The following is a 17,868-nucleotide window of genomic DNA, read 5'->3' as shown; positions in this document are numbered from 1 at the left end:
CCTCAAAAATAGGAGGTACAAGAGTAGTTCAGTGGTAGAACTCTCACTTGCCATGCAGCAGACCTGGGTTCAATTCCCAGTCCATGTACTTTCCCTAACCCCCCTCAAAAAAAAAAAAAATTCAACAACAAATGGTGCTGCAATAACGGGATAGTCACATGGCAAAAGAATGAAATGTGACCCCCACCATACAGCATACAAAACAAAACAAAACAAAAAAAACACAAAAATGTGCCTGTAGTTTACGTCTACATTTATTTACCTTTTTTTGGAAGAACTATTTTTTTAATTGAAAAATAAAAAATAGTTCCATTTCACTCATTACTAATAACTCTAAAAAATAAAAACCACCAAAGAACCTAAACTAGTCTAATTACCTTTTTTAGCAACTTCCATTTCTTCTTCTGTCCATCGAGAGGTCTCCACAGGCTCTGTGGAAACTGAAATAAAAAGAGGGAACTCAATCAGGCAGAGAAAAATAAAGTTTAATCCTTCATCCAGCACCAACCACACAACTAAAACTAGTTATCTGATAGAGTCTCTTTTGAGCATTTGGTGAAGGCAGACTAGGTAAACAGGAACTATCAGCCTCTCCCACACCAAACCAGAGGGAAAAACATTTTCTGTTGTTATGATCTTTGTCAGTATTCTTTAAAGTTCCCTCCACGTTGCTGTGTTTAATACCTTGAGCTGTTCTTTAAAAAGTTCCTCTTCCCAAAGAACAAAGGAATGTCAATATTGCAAGGTGTTGAAAATAGATGGTCATTCATATTTTAAAATTTTAACTTATGTGTGAGGCTAAAACAAAAAATGTTCATTTGGTACAAAATTTATATTTTGAATAGTGCATCTCCTAATATAACTTATATGAACAGTTTAATTGAGCACCATAAGCACATGTGTGCTGGTTTGAAAGGATATATGCCCCCTAAGAAAAGCCATGTTTTAATATAAATCCCATTTCATAAAGGTAGAATAATCTCTATTCAATACCGTATATTTGAAACTGTAATAAGATCATCTCCCTGGTTGATGTGATTTAGCCAAGAATAGTTGTTAAACTGGATTAGGGGATGACATGTCTCCACCCATTTGAGTGGGTCTTGATTGGTTTATTGGAGTCCTATAAAAGAGGAAACATTTTGGAGAATGAGAGATTCAGAGAGAGCAGAGAATGCTGCAGCACCAAGAAGCAGAGAGTCCACCAACCAGCGACCTTTGGAGATGAAGAAGGAAAATGCCTCCCAGGGAGCTTCATGAAACCAGAAGCCAGGAGAGAAAACTAGCAGATGATGCTGTATTTGCCATGTGCCCTTCCAGCCGAGAGAGGAACCCTGACCGTGTTCACCATGTGCCTTTCCAGATGAGAGAGAAACCCTGAACTTCATCGGCCTTCTTGAACCAAGGTATCTTTACCTGGATGCCTTTGATTGGACATTTCTATAGACTTGTTTTAATTGGGACATTTTCTCGGCCTTAGAACTGTAAACTAGCAACTCATTAAATTCTTCCTTTTAAAAAGCCATTCCGTTTCTGGTATATTGCATTCCAGCAGCTAGCAAACTAGAACAACATGGAACCTTAAGTAGGGCATGAGATTTTGTAGGTTTGTCCAGAGTGACCCTGATAAATTCCAGGGTGATTTGAACAGTGAATAAAAAAGTATTAGCAAAGTCCCCTTGGGGGAATGGTGAAAAAGAGGGAAAATTCAACTTCCCCATATGGAGAAGGCCTAATATTCTTGCAAGCAGTGAGGACAACAAAATCAATAGGCCAAACTCTCAACCTTGGGGTTTGTTCATACAAAACATATACCCGCAAAGGACAGGCTAAGCCTACTTAATATTAGGCCTAAGAGTCATCCCCAGAGAACCTCCTTTGTTGCTCAGATGTGGCCTATTTCTCAGTCAACACGACAAGCAAACTCATGGCCCTCTCCTTCTCTATGTGGGATATGACTCCCAGGGGTGTAAACCTCCCAGGCAACGTGGGATAGAAATCGTAGAATGAGCTGGGATTCAGCATCAAGGGATTGAGAAAACCTTCTTGACTGAAAGGGGGAAGAGAGGAATGAGACAAAATAAAGTGTCAGTGGCTGAGCGGTTCAAATAGTGTCGAGAGGTTATCCTGGAGGTTATTCTCATGCATTATACAGATATCCCTTTTTAGTTTAAGGTGTATTAGAGAGGCTGAGAGAAATGCCTGAAACTATAGAGCTGTGTTCCAGTAGACATGTTTCTTGAAGATGACTGTATAATGATAAAGTTTTCGCAAAGTCATTGTGTGACTGTGAAAACTTTGTTCTGATGCTCCTTTTGTCTACGGTATGGACAAACGAGTAAAAAATATGGATTAAAAATAAATAATAGGGGGAACAATTGTTAAAATTAATTGGGTAGAGGTAAATACTAGCAGTCAATGAGAGGGAGGGGTAAGGGGTATGCTATGCATGAGTTTTTTCTTTTTATTTCTTTTTCTGGAGTGATGTAAATATTCTGTGAAATGATAATGGTGATGAATATACAACTATGTGATTATATCGTGAGCTACTAATTGCATACCAAGTACGGAATGTTCATGAGTTAAGAATGTTCATATAATATGTTGACTGAAAAAAAGTTCCTCCTCCCCTCCTTTTCTGCACTTGGTCAAAGGAAGACAGAACCCTGCTCCATTCTGCCTAGCACCATGCCGTCTCCTGCCCTCTAAACCCCATCTTCACCCACCTCCACAGGCCCCTCTGAACCCTTCAGTGCCTGGCATCTAGCAGGCATACAGGTGAGTCATGAATTTCCTCTTTTACTTTTAGGTAGAAAATGGAGAAAATCAGGCCTGAAATGAGCTCCTGCTTTATTTCACTTTCTTCCGGTCACTCAAATTATTAACAAAATCTCCAGACCAATGTTTGACTCCTCGCTCCCATTTACCACTCACCCAGTGATGCCTGTCCCTTCTCACCTCCCGAATCCACACCCACACTCAGAATGGTGTCCTTCTAGAGACCCTCTGCCTCCAGCCCTGGCCCTCTCTAATCTGACCTCCACGACTGTCACTAGAGTTGTCTTTCTGAAACAGAGATGCACTCATGGCACTCCTCTACCTTAAGGCCTTTGTCAGCTCAAGTGCAGAGCTCAAACAAGGCTCACTGTGATCTGCCCCCAGCCTCTCGTCCAGATAGTTTCCCCTCATCATTCTCGCCATACCCAGAACATGCATTTGTTTTCATTCTTCATGTTATGGTGAGGGCTGGTGCCACAGAACCACCGATGTGATACCCATCATGAGTGTAATTTGTGACCAGGTCAATAGTTTGTAAGAGAAACACCTTAAGTCCTAAACCCAGTACTCTCTCACCTAAGAATTTATTCCTATGAAAAACAATTGAACAGAAAATGCTGTGTGAATAAAGAGTATTTTCATTATAGTGATATCTATATTTGTTTAAAAGGGGAGGGAGGCAAGCTAATTATTCAGCAATAGGGTAATGGAATGGGTTAATAAATCACACTTCAGCCACACAATGCCATACTGTACAGCTGTTAAAAACAGAAAATGAAGATTACCTAGAAATTAGAAAATATTTATGATATATGCCAAGTTAAAACATAGGAAGACAAAGCGGTACATATACCAGAATTATAGCTAAGTAAAAAGAAAAACAAGTACATGTATCACGTAGCAAGATTGTGGCTGATGTTCTTTATCAAAAGACTCTGATTCTAAGTTACAATTCCTTTAAGACCATCACTATTAGAAGTCCCTCTCACCTGTGAGACAAAATCCCAAGTGGTCTGCCCCTTGATGTGTCCACTCACCGGGTTCTGGTGGCGGGGGCAGGGGAGGCGGGGGCTCCTCCGCAGTGGCCGCAGCAGCTGCACTGGCAGCGGCAGCCTCACTGGTCATGGACCTGGTAACACGGCCCTTGCGGCGGCCCTGGCTGTTGGCGGTCTTGCGGCCCCGGGGCACGGCCTGCTCTCTCTCCTCAGTTTCCTCTGCTGCTCCTTCTGTCTTGTCCTTTTCCTTACTATTTTCTCTGGAAACAAAAGCAAATGAAATATTCATGTGACTTAAAGTATACATACATCAAGGAAGGTTACAGCTTTGAAAAACATAAAATTCTTTAAACCAGAAATGGAATAAAATTACTCAATCTCTCAGTTTGAAAAAATTTATGAAAAATTCTGTCCTTTATCAATTTTAAAAACTTTGGCACAAATTAAGATACTTCCCAAAGGCCTGATTCTCATAAATAATGGATTCAAACCTTAAACATGTTTCCTACTAGTAGAACTCTCCATGAGGAAGTAACCTAGGGCAGCAGAGACTCCTGCCCTGGGGTGCCCTAAAAGCAGGGGTCTGAGGTTTGCCCCACAGAGGTTTTTCTCATCTACGAAAAGAAGAGGCTTAGCCAGACAGATGACTTTCACAACGGAAGCCTTTTCTGTAATAATAATCCACAAAACTGAAACTGGGCCCAAGATTCTAAACCAGCCCTGATCCTAATTACGCGCAAACCAGGCAGTGCGGCCCAGCCGTTAGAACGGCCCATGGGCTGCTAGGGTCTGGACGTAGCTCAGTGATTTACTAGCCGTGTGACCTTGGACAAGCTGCCACACCTCCATGGGCCTGTTTCCATTTCATAGGGTTGTTGCAAGGACTAAAGGAACTAATTTATGTAAAATGCTTAGAACAGTGCCCAGAATTTAGAAGCATCTTATGTTTGCCATTGTTAAGGCTGAACCTCTCTTAGGCTATGTAGTACTTACTCTAGCCCAGGCACATAAGAAACCTAGACAAATGGCAATTACTGTTAAAAGCTGTAGCACTCTTTTATACTAGAAGACCATTCTCTGTACTATTTATCTCCCTGGGTGTCATATACAAAACAAGATATATGTTTGCAAATGAACAGATAGGTAGCAATATTCAAAGTTTCAACTACTATTCCTTAAGGCAAATTTTTTTTTAACTTCATCTACTGTTAAATAAAGACCTGTTGCAGCTTACCAATTTAAAGATTTTTTCCCAAATCAAAAAAACACTTCAGGAAGAATTCTCTCCTGTTGGGTCCTAAGTTACTCCTAAAGATACCATGTATCTCTTTCCTGCCATTTCTTTATTCCTTTCCTAATACATTTTGACTCCTCAGCCTCCTGTCAAAGATGTTTTGTCAAAAGCTACCACCAACTTCCAAAATGCAAAATTAAATTATCTTTTCTCAATCCTCACCCCTTAATCTTTCTGCTGGGATGTTTTCTGTGGACAATTCTTTTTATGTCTATTTTATGTTAGCTTTTCACATGCTGCAGTTTCCTAGTAACTGTTTCTGCTCTGGTCTCTCTTGGGGACGGCCTGATTACTCTCGTCCTTTAACACAGGGACTTTCCAAGGCTCTCCCCCAGCCTTACAACTCTGTGAGGCTACCCCCTCGCACCAGTTCTGCTGGGATGACTTGCCAAACCCTGCTGTTAGACTCACCCCCATCTCCGAAAATCAAGCCTCGTGTTCCCAAATACTTATTGGAATAGCCAACTGGATTTCCCACCAGTACAAACCCAACTTATTCAAAACAGCCCCAGGGCCCAGGCCTCTGCTTTGTGTCATGCCTCACTCTCTAGTCATTTGTTACTAACAGTCCCAACATCACACAGATTCACAGATCGGACATCACCTGCAGCTCTCTCCCTTTTCCTTTACTCCTACACATGGCTAGGGCCAAGTTTTGGTAATTTCATCTCAGCAATTACTTCTTCCACTAATTCAATATCTCCTTTTCTACTGCTGCTGTACTTTGCAGTCCTTTTGTACCCCAATCCTGGTCTTAAGCAACAGCCTACTGATTGTCTTCCTGACTCTTATTCTCCCATCTGTCCATCTTAAACGCTGCTCTACGTCAATACTCTCGTACAGCAGTTTTAGCGGTAAACTGCTCCATTCATCCAATTTACAAACAGATCCATGCAGCATCCTGAAAGTAGGCTAACATTTTAGCTTCTCATGAAGCCCTACATATTCTAACTCCAAACCACCTTTCACTTCGCTTCTTAAGGAACCCTTGGTTGCAGGCTAATGGAAACACCGCCTGCCATTTCACAGCGCGGCACATCCATGCTGTTTCCTCTACTCCATCCACATTAAACACTGTTCCACATAAAGTCCTCCAGAATATTTGAGAAGTAGAAGTAACCTCTACCTTTTCCCAATCTTTCAACATACTTGATTGGTTCTGCTCACTTCTCACTTTCAGGTTGTCTTCTTTTTGGTTTAACAGTACTTTTATCTTACTCAGCTTCCCCTTACAAGATCATAAACTATCTGAGAAGCATACATATTTTAAGCAGTTTTGCATACTCTCAAAGACCTAGCTTACACTGGTAATAAATTAACTCTTGTCAAATAAATTAGAGATTTAAAAAAAAAAAGTAAAACCAAGATACGACAAGTCTAGATGAACAGAACAATTGACTACACAGGGCATAAACGTTAAATATGAACAAATAAAAACAACAACTTATTGCTTTATGGATCTCTTCCTAAAGTTAGAACAGCGTGACTCTTTCAAAAACCATGCGAAGCAACCTAGGCTGCTTTAGTTGCCACAAAACTAGGTCAACTTTAAGTATTTCCAAGAGGATTAAAAAAATAACACAATAAATATTAAAAGGGAACAAACTACAGCTACATGCAATAACTTGGATAGATCTCAAAAGCAGTATGTTGAGGAAAACAAACCAGGCACAAAAGCTAACATACTCGTTATGATTGCATCTATAAGAAATTCTAGAAATGGCCAAATAGATTGGTTGCCAGAGTCTTGGAGTGGGGGGAGGGACACTGGCTACAAAGGAGCATAAGGGAAATTTATGGGGTGATAGAAATGTTCTATATCAAGGTTGTGGCAAGAGTTATACACTGTACACACACTTCTCAAAGTGCATCAACATATATACTTAAAATGGTTAATTTAATTATATAAATTATATCTCAATGAAGGTCTGGGGGGGAGGGCAGAGCCCCCGCCCTCAGCAAAAGCTGTCTCTGAATGGTAGAATCACAGGCTGTCTTTATATTTTTCTTTTTCCCCTAATTTTCTATAATGAATGAGAATGACTTTTATAACCAGGAAGACACCATTACCAAATAAACCAGCAATTCTATTTCACATGTGAGTAAAATGAATAAAGCTAGATCATAAGGCTTTATATAAATGAAAACTCTTCATTGATCAGAATTTTTATACTATCTAATCCACATTTTCTGAAGTTCAAAAGAAGATCCTAAGAATCTTCCAAATCGAAGATTAAATTATGTTCAATATATCTTAGGGGTAAGTATATATTAATGTAGCCTATCCCATTTCCCAAGTGAGTTTATCAGACCAAAAGTTTACATTTATATTTACTGGAATATTTCCCTTAATCATATCAAATAACTACTAGCTGGTCAACACATATATTCTATTGATCCTTTTAAAATTCTTACAAAATTTAAAATTTAATACCGTCAACAGATCCAATCTCATTATTTAATAATCATTAGAATATTTAACATGTCCCTAATCATTCAACTCACTTAGAGTCCTCCTTCTCATCTTTTTCTTCTTCATCTTTCTTTTCCTCTTCTTTTTTTTCTGTTTTTTCTGCTTTATCCTCTTCTTTTTCTTCTACTTTCTCTTCTTGTGAGGGTCGGGCAATTTGCTGCTAGAATGAACCATTATTTGTAAAATTCAAAGGTAAAAGAAATAGGACCTAAAATTGTAATGATGAATTATGGTGAAACTATATAAAAAACATTAACAAGTGATTTAGTAATTTAGAAATCACTGGAAATGTAATTTATTGTTATGTATTGAAACTTACTCTAGTGCTTTTTAATGTCTATATTTATTGCTTAAAAGGACACAAAAACACACACACATACACATACACAAAATGCTCACAGTAATGGATCTACCAAAGATATGGTGATGTTAAGATTCCACTTAAAAATCTGAGGTTGGTCCCCTCTTTTTGCAACCCCCACATCTAATCTGCCACATAAGCATGTTTTTGTACCTTAAGCTTTGATAACAACGTACTTAATTTATCAAACCATGCCTCTAGTATCAAACAATGAATATCGTCTCAATTTTATCATTACAGATAATACAACAAGAAACATCTTTATGCTTTTTTTTACTCTTTTGGGGGAATATCCAACAGCAACGGTCATTATAAGACTGAAGCAATTTAGAAAAATACTAAGGCTATAACAAGGTGAAAAGGAGTCAAGGATTCACATATTTCTACTCTGTAATTACAGTGATTAAATATGTATACGGACAAAGACTGGGAGAGAATAATGAAGAAAAGGATTGTTTTGGTAGTCAGATTGAGATCCTTTTATTTTGGATGTCATCAATTGTTTAAGTTGTTAATCTTTAAAAGAAAACAAATAAAATTAAATTTACACATTTGGGTTGCATATCACTTCTGTTTAATTCAGAAGCCAGGACACTATGACCTAATTCAGACTTAGCTTCACTTTGGTATTAGAACATACAGCCCACTCCCCGTGCTCCTTCCTCCCCACCCTACCTTCTCCAAGTTCTCAGTGCTGCTCTGGTCTCACCTGAACTTGACCACCCTCACACCTTTGCCTGGAACACTCTCTCTAGCCATCTTGGCCTGGCAAACTCCTATATATCCTCTGAGATTCTCTTCCAGATGATACTTCTCCTGTAAGGCTGTTCTTGGTAAGTCCTGTGACCCCACCTGCTCCAACTCCGAGTGTCTGGTATCAGGGCATGTATGACTCACCTTGCTATAATCTCATCAAGGACAAGGACAAAATCTTCATCCTCTAATTATCCCAAGCTCCTAGGACGGTGGCTAGACTCTCTATGTGTTTGTGACAGCATGAACCAAATTTCTTATCCTGGTTCTTTGAAAAGATTTTGCCCTCCATCCCAATATTTCTTTCCCATCCAGGTTAATGGTCAGTTTTGATCTGTAATAACAGTACTTGTCTTCTTACCTTTTCCTTTCACCAGACAATATAGAAGTCCTCCTTTAAGTAAAATTTCCCTTAATCCTCTTAATTCTCAATAGTTTTTAGTCAGTCTTTTAACTATTCACCAAAACTAAAGCCTGGCTTTTTCCTTAAGAAATCAGAGGTCTACTGGCCTCCCCAGCAGGGACCCATCTACACTTACGCTGTCTCCTAAGGCATGGAAGAGGGGAGAAGAATCACTTCTTGCCCCACTGCCACTTCCAGCTGACTCCAGGAAAATGCAATTTTAAAAACATTTCCTATTCTGAATTCCTCAACATCTACCTCTCACCACTTTCTCCCTCTTTTGGAGAAATGCTTGCTCCCTGTCACACATAGAATATTTTCTCATGGCTCATATGCCCTGACTCATCAGATCTCAAATTCATGAAAAGGACTTTTCTAACAACCACGCCTCAATCAACATAACCTCCCATACTTAAAGTACTTGCAGGTCCCCAGTGAGATTCCTCATAGCTATGAAATCACAATCCGGACCTTGTCATCATGTGGCACTGCTTCACCCCAATATGAGAAAGCAGAAAGTCTTTCTAACTACAACACCTGTGCCCGCGTGGGTCCCACACTCTCCTGGTTGCTGAATCTGCGCTGTGTCCTCATCTTGACCGCCACTCCCTTCAGTCAATCAAATTTCCCCAGTCCATCAGGAAGAACTGGATCTGCCATTACTCTGACCTTGCTAAATCATCTCAGTACCTGAATTACTCACCCTCTTTAACCCTGGCTAACTGCCAATTTCCTAACCCTGGCTAACTGCCAATTTCCCTTTTTGCAGAGTTTTACTTATTAGAAGAAATTGAGAAATCAGGAAGATCTTCAGGTTTATACTTTCTAACCACAACTAGGTCTTCTTCACAACTGGGAATGCTTTATTCAGCTCCAAATGACTTCCTAGCTCATACAGTGGTCACAAGACCTGTTTCAAATGTAATAACCTCATCCCAGAACAAATGCAGCACCATCGGACATTCTGAGCTTCTAAAGCACATACCAATGATACACCTTGCCCTTTGCATACTATGGAAGCTGGGTAACCAAGAAAACGGTTTATAGCCCTAAGACATGATGGGGAGGTGGCAATACAGCAGAAGGTAAAGAAAGAGGCTTGTGGCTCCTTCACACTTAAACAATACATGTCATCTTACCTCCCTGAAATTCTGCTTCTGGTGCCAACCTGGGCTTTAAAGAAAGTAAGAAAACCCACATATTCCCTGCTCCTGGGGGTACAGCCACTCAGTTCCCCTTCCCTACTTCTAAAAACTGAAGAAGCGACTGTAGCACCTGCTTAAACCAACCCACAGGAGGAAGAGCACAGGGTCCCTTTTGAAAATCAGCTCCCAGTCCTGAGGGAAGTACGAGAATGACCCAAAGAAGGTGACAGAGTTGCTGTGGTTAGAGTCTGTAGAAGTGTACGCCACCGCCAAAGCAGAGCACCAGCTTTCGCCACTCCATCGCACCTTCTCATGCAGAGGTTGGAAGCCAATCCACACTGCCTAGGCAGTAGTGAGTGGAGAGGGCGCCAAGGAGGCCCTGAAACTGCTACAGCCTGGGGACCACAGCCTGGGAACCTTTGCATGAGGCACCAGTACTCTGGGGTGATGTAAGCTATTGTAACAGGTATCACTGCCATTAAAGAGAAAAAGGAATCACCTCCAGTTTAAACAGAGGTGGTAGCAATGACTTCTGCTGCAAGCAAATCTGGCAAGAGGAGTAGTCGGTCCAGGTGGTCCAAGTGGGGGTTACAGGTGAGCTCCCTGACCGCGTTAGGCAGGCTGGCAGCTGTAGAAGAGCTGGCCTAGGCTTTCAAAGGGAGAGCATTCTAAAAGGACCCTGAAAAGAGGACACAGTCCCAAGAGTTCCTTGCCCAGGTTTTCCCTTCTCACTTGATAGTCAAAAAACAAAAGTTTCGTTCTGCTAGGGAGGTTCTCATAGCATGAAACACTTCTGTCAAACAAGCTACTCCCTATAAATGCAAGGGCACATTATAAAGCAAAATTAAATTCAAATGAGAAAGTAAAAAGTAGTATATTTCATCATGATAAATGAAGAAGGGCTTGATTTTAGCAGGGTCCTTTTATAGAAAGATAAAAAAATAGTTTATGCTGAGATTTATTACTACTTTATCTAGTTAAATGCCAGGAAACGAAGTGACCAAATTTAAGAACAAGCAGCTACAGTTAACTAAAAATGTACAAGAAGCAAAAAAAAAAAGGTGAACTACTGCTCCATTCCACTTGGTGATATTTTCTTTAAAAAAGTACGTAAGGAAATACATAGAAAATATTTTATGCCTACTGTATTAAAATATATATCGATAATGAGTACCTTTAAGCCAGTTGAATTTCAGACTACTTCTCTGAAGAGTGAACCATGTCAATCATCAAGAAACACACCATGGTGATGGCAATAAAAACACAAAAATGACCGCTGCTGTCACTGACTAGGCACTCTGGGCACTAGAATGGGGACGCTACATGCATAACCAGTCCTCACACTAACCCTGCAAGATAAACACTGCTGCCCTAGGCTCACACATGGGCCCGCCAAGGCTCATCAAGCAAAGGGCCTCATCCGGTAACATGCACACTTTGGTGTCTACATCTTTTCCTATTACACCAAAGTTTTTAACTTGTCCAAAACCTTCTTTCCCAACCAGTGACTAAAAGTTTAGTCAAAACTTCCATATCAAAATGACTACATTTGCTTAAGTATAAATAAAAGAATACGCTTCCTAAATACCTCTGGAGAATAAAAACGCACTGGGATATTCAACAGGAAATTGCTGTCAGTGTGAAGGAAGGGCATGAATTCCTGTGAAAAGTAATCAAGTATTTGGAAATGAAGACAGGTTTCTAAACAATGATCTGCTTCCCTGCTGGTCACCAGCAGGTGCCACAGGAATTCCACCCACACAGTGATAGATGTATGAGACAGAAGTCTGTCCTAGAAAATGCCATACTTCCTAAGGGAAGGAATTTTTATTTTGAACAAAACATACACAGAGCCAAATGACTAACTGGCATGTCAGAGGGCTTTTGGCTTCCAATTGCCAACATTAATTCACTGCCTCAAACTAAAATGTTTAGAGAACTACAACTACTCTTTATGGGATGCTGACAAGTCGAACTGGAAAAATGGTTTAGGCAGTATCTAACTTCAGAGAAAAGACCTAGAATTTATTCCCGGTAATAATCTCTACATACAATTTTATGCAATCAAATAAAAACTGAAAAGATCAAACATAAACTTCAGCAGAACCCTACAAACTCACAAAGTAAATTTGACCTAGCAATGTTTCTATTCCAACAAACTGCATTGTTCCGCCTGAGAACAGTCACTACTTATCAAATTTCTAATTACTGTGGGATTACGTGAGATAATCCCCACTGGTTCAAGCTTGATCGGATAACAGAGCAGTAAAGTGATTTTTCAAATTAGTCACATCTCTTTTTCCACCTGGGTAAAATCAAGAGAGTTGACACAGAATATTTACTTATATAAAAAAAAGTCTGAACTTTGTTTTCATACAGCAAATTTCTTATCGACAATACAGCCCTCTTCCCATCACTGCAGACTTACGCGTCTACCAGCTCAGTGCACACCTCTGCTTGGATGTCTCACAGGCATCTGGAACGTAGCATGTCCTGCTCCTCCTTCAGTCAGGCCTATCACAGCAAACAGCAACTGCCCTTTTCTCACCTTTGACACTCAATCTATCTGAAAATCCTATTGGATTTACCTTTCAAAAATAAATACCCAGAAAATAACCAATCCTGTTGGTTTCTCTTCAAAAATATATCTAAAAACTCACCAGTTCTCACCGCCTCCCCACTATCTGCTAGTCCACTCCAGCTGAGACTGTTAAAATCACCTCCTGACATCAGCCTCCTTACCCCCTGGCCTCTCTCAGAGGCAGCCAGAGGGATCCTGCTGCACCTGGAATCCAGCAGGACTCCTCTGCTCCAAAGCCCCGGCGGCTCCCTGCACATATGGCATCAGCTCTCATAGTTCGGTTTTCTATAAGGGGGCCCTTAGCCAACACTACCTAGTCTCTGGAAAACTGCCCATCTGTTCTGATATGAATAAATGGAGTGAAGTGCATGAGGAATTAAGACAAATAAGAGCCTTTTGGTCTGAGATGGTGGTATTAAGTCCCTTATTTCAATCTCTTCTCTCCCAAATTTCTAGTGCAATAATCAGAGAAACATAAAACTGTAGAAAAATCTTGAAGGTAATTCCTTAAAATCTAATGTGGGCAGGATACCACTGCTGGAAGGGCTGACCAAATCCAAAATGAGCCCACTTGGGGGCCAGCCCCCTAAGGCCAGGTCAATGTGAGGGTGGACATGGAAAATTTCAGTTCTACAAAAGCATTCTGGGGTGGGGAAGTACTCAGAGCACTAGCACATAGAAAAGGAATGCAGAGAAGAAAACACTGACACAGCTGGAAATTAATAAGGACAAATATGCCATGTAGAGGAGTGGAACTATGTCCAAGACAACTTCAGGATAGAATACAAAGGCTTCCACCTAACAGAGACATTCCCAGCCAGACAGAGCATCCTGCTAGGGCTTTCTCCTCTCTCATCATAGGCAGCAGGCAGCTAATCCAGCAAAGGTAGGGCATAAACAAATATCAATTTATCCTTTTACTTTATCTGGGATTGAGGAACTCAAACTAACATATACAACTGATAAAAACGAAATTTTTTATAATGAAAAAGAAAGCTATTTTTTCAAAAGTTCATAGCTGAAACTTGTTTAAAACATAGATGTTTTCTAGAATAATCTAACAGGTAGAGAGGACCTTAATTCTATTTTCTCTAGAAGATGCAAAGCCTTGGCTCCTTTAGAAGCACAGAGCTTCCCATCTCATTACCCATATGCAATCTGCTCCTCTTCGCTCACTAAATGTTTACGGAGCTCTACAATTATCTCCTTGCTTCTGCAGCATTATCTCCATCAGTGTAAGTGTCCCTTCTCTTCCCTTTTGGTCTTCATCAGCCCGAGCACCCCATTTCTCTATTTCCCTTTATAAGCAAATCCTACAAATGAGAATCTACTTGTATCTTGACATTTCATCCTCTATAGCCTCTTCAACTCACTGGAGTCCTATTTCTCCACCTATCCCCAATTCATCCAGTGAGAATGCATGGCTCGACCTCCTCAGCCTGAGCAGCAATTCACACAGCTGGCCATTGTACCCTTTGTGAAACATCCCTCAAACTTTCTTGACCATGAACTACTGTTTCCAAAGGACACGTACTGACACTTTGTGAAGTAGTAGCTCTGTAAGAAACAAAGACCTGGAACTGACATAAAGGTTATGGCGAGGAATAATAAGCAGACAGGGGCCTGGGCGACCGGGAGGAGATGGGGGTAAGGCCCCGCCACACTGTGAGGTGGCCAGTAGGGAAACCAGCAGAGGTTTAAAAACGCCAGCGAACAGCCAGCAGCTGTCCCAGCTCACGCCGGCAGGTGCACAGTACAGAGCACTGGGTAGGTGCAGGTATTGCCACAGCAGCCTCACTGGCGAGAATGCAAGCATGAGCTACAACAGCTGCGGTTAAGTTAAACCATTTTTAAAGTACTGAATGGCAAGAGCAAATACAGATGGCATTATATTAAAAACTACCTTTTCTACTAAATTGAATGGCAAATTTTCGAAGAAGTAAGATTAATTCCACAGATCAGTATTTTCATATTTGTAAAGAATAAATATTGCTGCTGGAAAAAAAAAACTACCTTTTCAGGTAAAGTAAAGAGTTGAAACATCTAAGCTCCTGGAATGAAGGTGATCTGAAACAAGACCAGACAAGGTCTCGCAATGAAGCAGCCTCCACTGCAGGCACCACACACTCTTTTTCTTCCTTGGCCAACTAACCCGTCCCAGTCAAAAGGATTAGGAAGAAGAAATACTAGGTAACATATCAAGGGTGCCAAATTTAATGACATTTTATTATTATTAACACTGAAATGCACTTTAACAGGACTCAAAAGACAGAAAGTATTAAACTTTTCTTATTAATTTTATCACACATTTTAAAATAAATTCAAAATAGATGACGTACTAAAAATATATATATTAACTTTAAAATATACCTATTCATAACATCCTAGCTAATTTAAGAGAAACCGCAATCTCTAAAGTAAACATTATTCCATTGAAGTCTATTTTACCATTTTATTTTCTCATTTCCATCAGCCCTGAAACATCGTCCATACAGTAATAAAACACACCTGGTTTCTTCCTCGTCGTTTTCCATAATTTCGTCTTACTAGGGCTTTATAATTTTCATTTTTCTTGGTTAAGTAGTAATACAAAACACAGTCAGGAACACTCTATAAGAAAAAACTCATTTTTAAGGATCCAATAGACAATATTTGTCAAAAAATCAATAATGCTTTTCGGGAAAAGTTCTGGATATCTCTAAGGATGAACAGAAGAGAAACACAGATGGCTACATTTCAAGTCATATCTAGACTCTAAAAATATAGACATACCTATTATTTGAGTGGATGGCACATAAAAGTTATCAGGAACTATCACAAATACTCTAGCACTTTTTTTTTTTAACCAGTAACTAGTTTTCCTTTCTTACTGCATATATGTAAATATTCAAAATGTTTCTTTATATATTTTGCTAGAAAACACTAAAGCCAAGGTACTATGAAAAAAAAGCCAAGGGAAATCAAGACTCTTGACATTTTAAATAGAAATTTAATGAGGTTCAAAAAGCATGATCTATATTTTTAGGCAAATATAAGACCATGTCACTTTTCATTAACCAAAAAAATTAGTTTTGTTTTCTGGGCTTAGGATTTCTGTTGCAATTGTGAATATTACACTATCAATCACATGAGGATCTTTTCTCTACCTAGACCTTTGCAAAAATTGGTTCTGTTCTAATTTACTACTACTGTGTGTTAGGGCACAAAATTTTCAAAGCATCCATCAGAAATCTATAAACATTCTCAATGTAAAACATTTCTTACCTTCCTTTCCAAGTAGGAGGCAATTAGTCCAAAGTTTTTTGGATGCTGGATAAACCTGAGAAACAGAAAAAAAAAATTATATATATATATAAACAACTTAAAAGGAAAAAGGAAAAAACTTGGGAATAGAAACATTGTATACAGATTAATTCCCAGTGATTCCTAGTTGCCAATCCTAGGAATTGGACTGGCAGAATCATTGGAGACCTTTAAAGGGCGAGCAGGAACTGATGCCGTGGGTCAGTGGGAGAACTGCAAGGGCACGGAAATTTGTGGTTTTAACCCTCCTCCCCCACCACCAGTGATTCAGGCACCACCCAAGTTAGTGAACCACTCTTAATCTGATTCTGTAACCCCAGCTCTGCCTCCTACAAATTTATGGGAAGATCACAAGAAATTTCTATTCTCAACAACATCCATTCAAATGCCAAAACGGAACCAAATTTTTGTGGGAAAAGTTCAAATTAAAAGTAAATGTCAAATACTCTACTAACTTCCGTAAGCATCAGACGCAAATTTAAAATTTAAATTACTTGTCTTTGAAGATCTCCTTCTCATGGTCAGTCCAAACATTCATAAACTGCCTGTCTTTATAGACCTTCATGGGGTCCTCCATAAGCCCATTCATGTTAATGAATTTGACCCGTCTTTGTTCTGCATCAAACATCATAGGCGGGATCACAGACAGCTGCCGCATTTGTTTCTCGTTATTCTGCAAAAAAAGTAATGCAATTTACTTAAAATTTAAACCAGACACTTGGTGGGGGAGGTAGACAAGCTGTCTTAATACACACTAAAAAACAAAACAAAACAAAACAAAACTGCACACACTTGTTTAGTGACAACAAAAGTGCATTTAACAAATTGTAATTACTCATATATCTAATAAATTTCACTGCATGAATTACAGAGGCAGAGTAAACATATTTTTAAAAAATCAACTACAATTTGTGAAGAGTTTCCTACTTAAATGAGGCTGATACTTTAAGATAATGGAATTTTTGACCTAGAAGACACAAAGTCAAGTCAAGCTCACTGAGGCAGAAACCTTGTGGAGCTTTTAACTATGATATCACCTCATCTAAAAGATAATTTTAACAGCATTTTAGAGAACAATAAATAGAAAAACAAACAAACAGGCACCAAATGTTAAGGGATTTATTTTAAATTAATGTGTTAAATAATTTTTGCTAATTTTATATAGACTTTCCTTTGATAATTTAAGACGTAGACTTGAAGGTGGTTTCACCTAAAACTTTGTTATCATCTACGCAACTTATTTTTTCTCAATGTTTAACTTAGAAGGTTTATAAACACAAAACTTCCGTGAATAAACTTTTACCAAAACTACAAGCATTTACTCAAATATAATGCAAGGATTTTTCCTAAAAATTCTCCTCACAGAAGTGGATAATGTTAGTCTAGTCTTTACAAGGTCTAATTTTATGGGGTACTTGCAATCAGTTTGAATATCAAAGTACAGTTTGGGGCAGATACATTAGCTCAAAATCACCTCAACTGATAGTAGTTCTGGACGTTTACAGTTGTTCCCAATGGAATCAGTCTTTTCAAAAAGAAAAGAAATCTAACTCAGATTTAGCCATCATGGCAGAAATTATGGCTACAAATTCCAAAGTCTGAATATCATTCCAAGTAAGCAGTGAATTTTGAAAGCAATATAGAATAAGGAGCAATGTTTTAAAGATTTTGCTTCAAGATAAATGACAAATCCACTTACTCTGATGTGATGCAATATTATAATGTGTATTATGTATTCGTGGTTTGAGATAAAAATTTTCAGTAACAGCAACTCTCTCAAAC

General features: G+C 39.2%; 1 protein-coding gene across 9 annotated transcripts in view; it reads right to left on the bottom strand.

The window, feature by feature from the left end:
* NCOR1 (nuclear receptor corepressor 1) overlaps positions 1 to 17,868 on the bottom strand; it is a 194,277-nt gene that overhangs the window by 78,785 nt on the left and 97,624 nt on the right. For 6 of the 9 annotated variants that reach the window (XM_077163974.1, XM_077163973.1, XM_077163979.1 and 3 more), the window contains 6 exons: positions 16,581 to 16,759; positions 16,048 to 16,102; positions 15,292 to 15,393; positions 7,573 to 7,700; positions 3,816 to 4,033; positions 378 to 440 (listed from right to left, as the gene is read on the bottom strand). In XM_077163974.1, the coding sequence (XP_077020089.1) occupies positions 378 to 440; positions 3,816 to 4,033; positions 7,573 to 7,700; positions 15,292 to 15,393; positions 16,048 to 16,102; positions 16,581 to 16,759 (745 nt within the window). The remainder of the gene's footprint in view (positions 1 to 377; positions 441 to 3,815; positions 4,034 to 7,572; positions 7,701 to 15,291; positions 15,394 to 16,047; positions 16,103 to 16,580; positions 16,760 to 17,868) is intronic. The other 3 variants (XM_077163975.1, XM_077163977.1, XM_077163981.1) reach the window with 1 other exon arrangement.

The sequence above is a fragment of the Tamandua tetradactyla genome, chromosome 6, assembly GCF_023851605.1.
Source record: "Tamandua tetradactyla isolate mTamTet1 chromosome 6, mTamTet1.pri, whole genome shotgun sequence".
Lineage (NCBI taxonomy): Eukaryota > Metazoa > Chordata > Mammalia > Pilosa > Myrmecophagidae > Tamandua > Tamandua tetradactyla.
The sequence above is the reverse complement of the archived record's forward strand: the minus strand, read 5'-3'. Positions and strand labels throughout refer to the sequence as shown.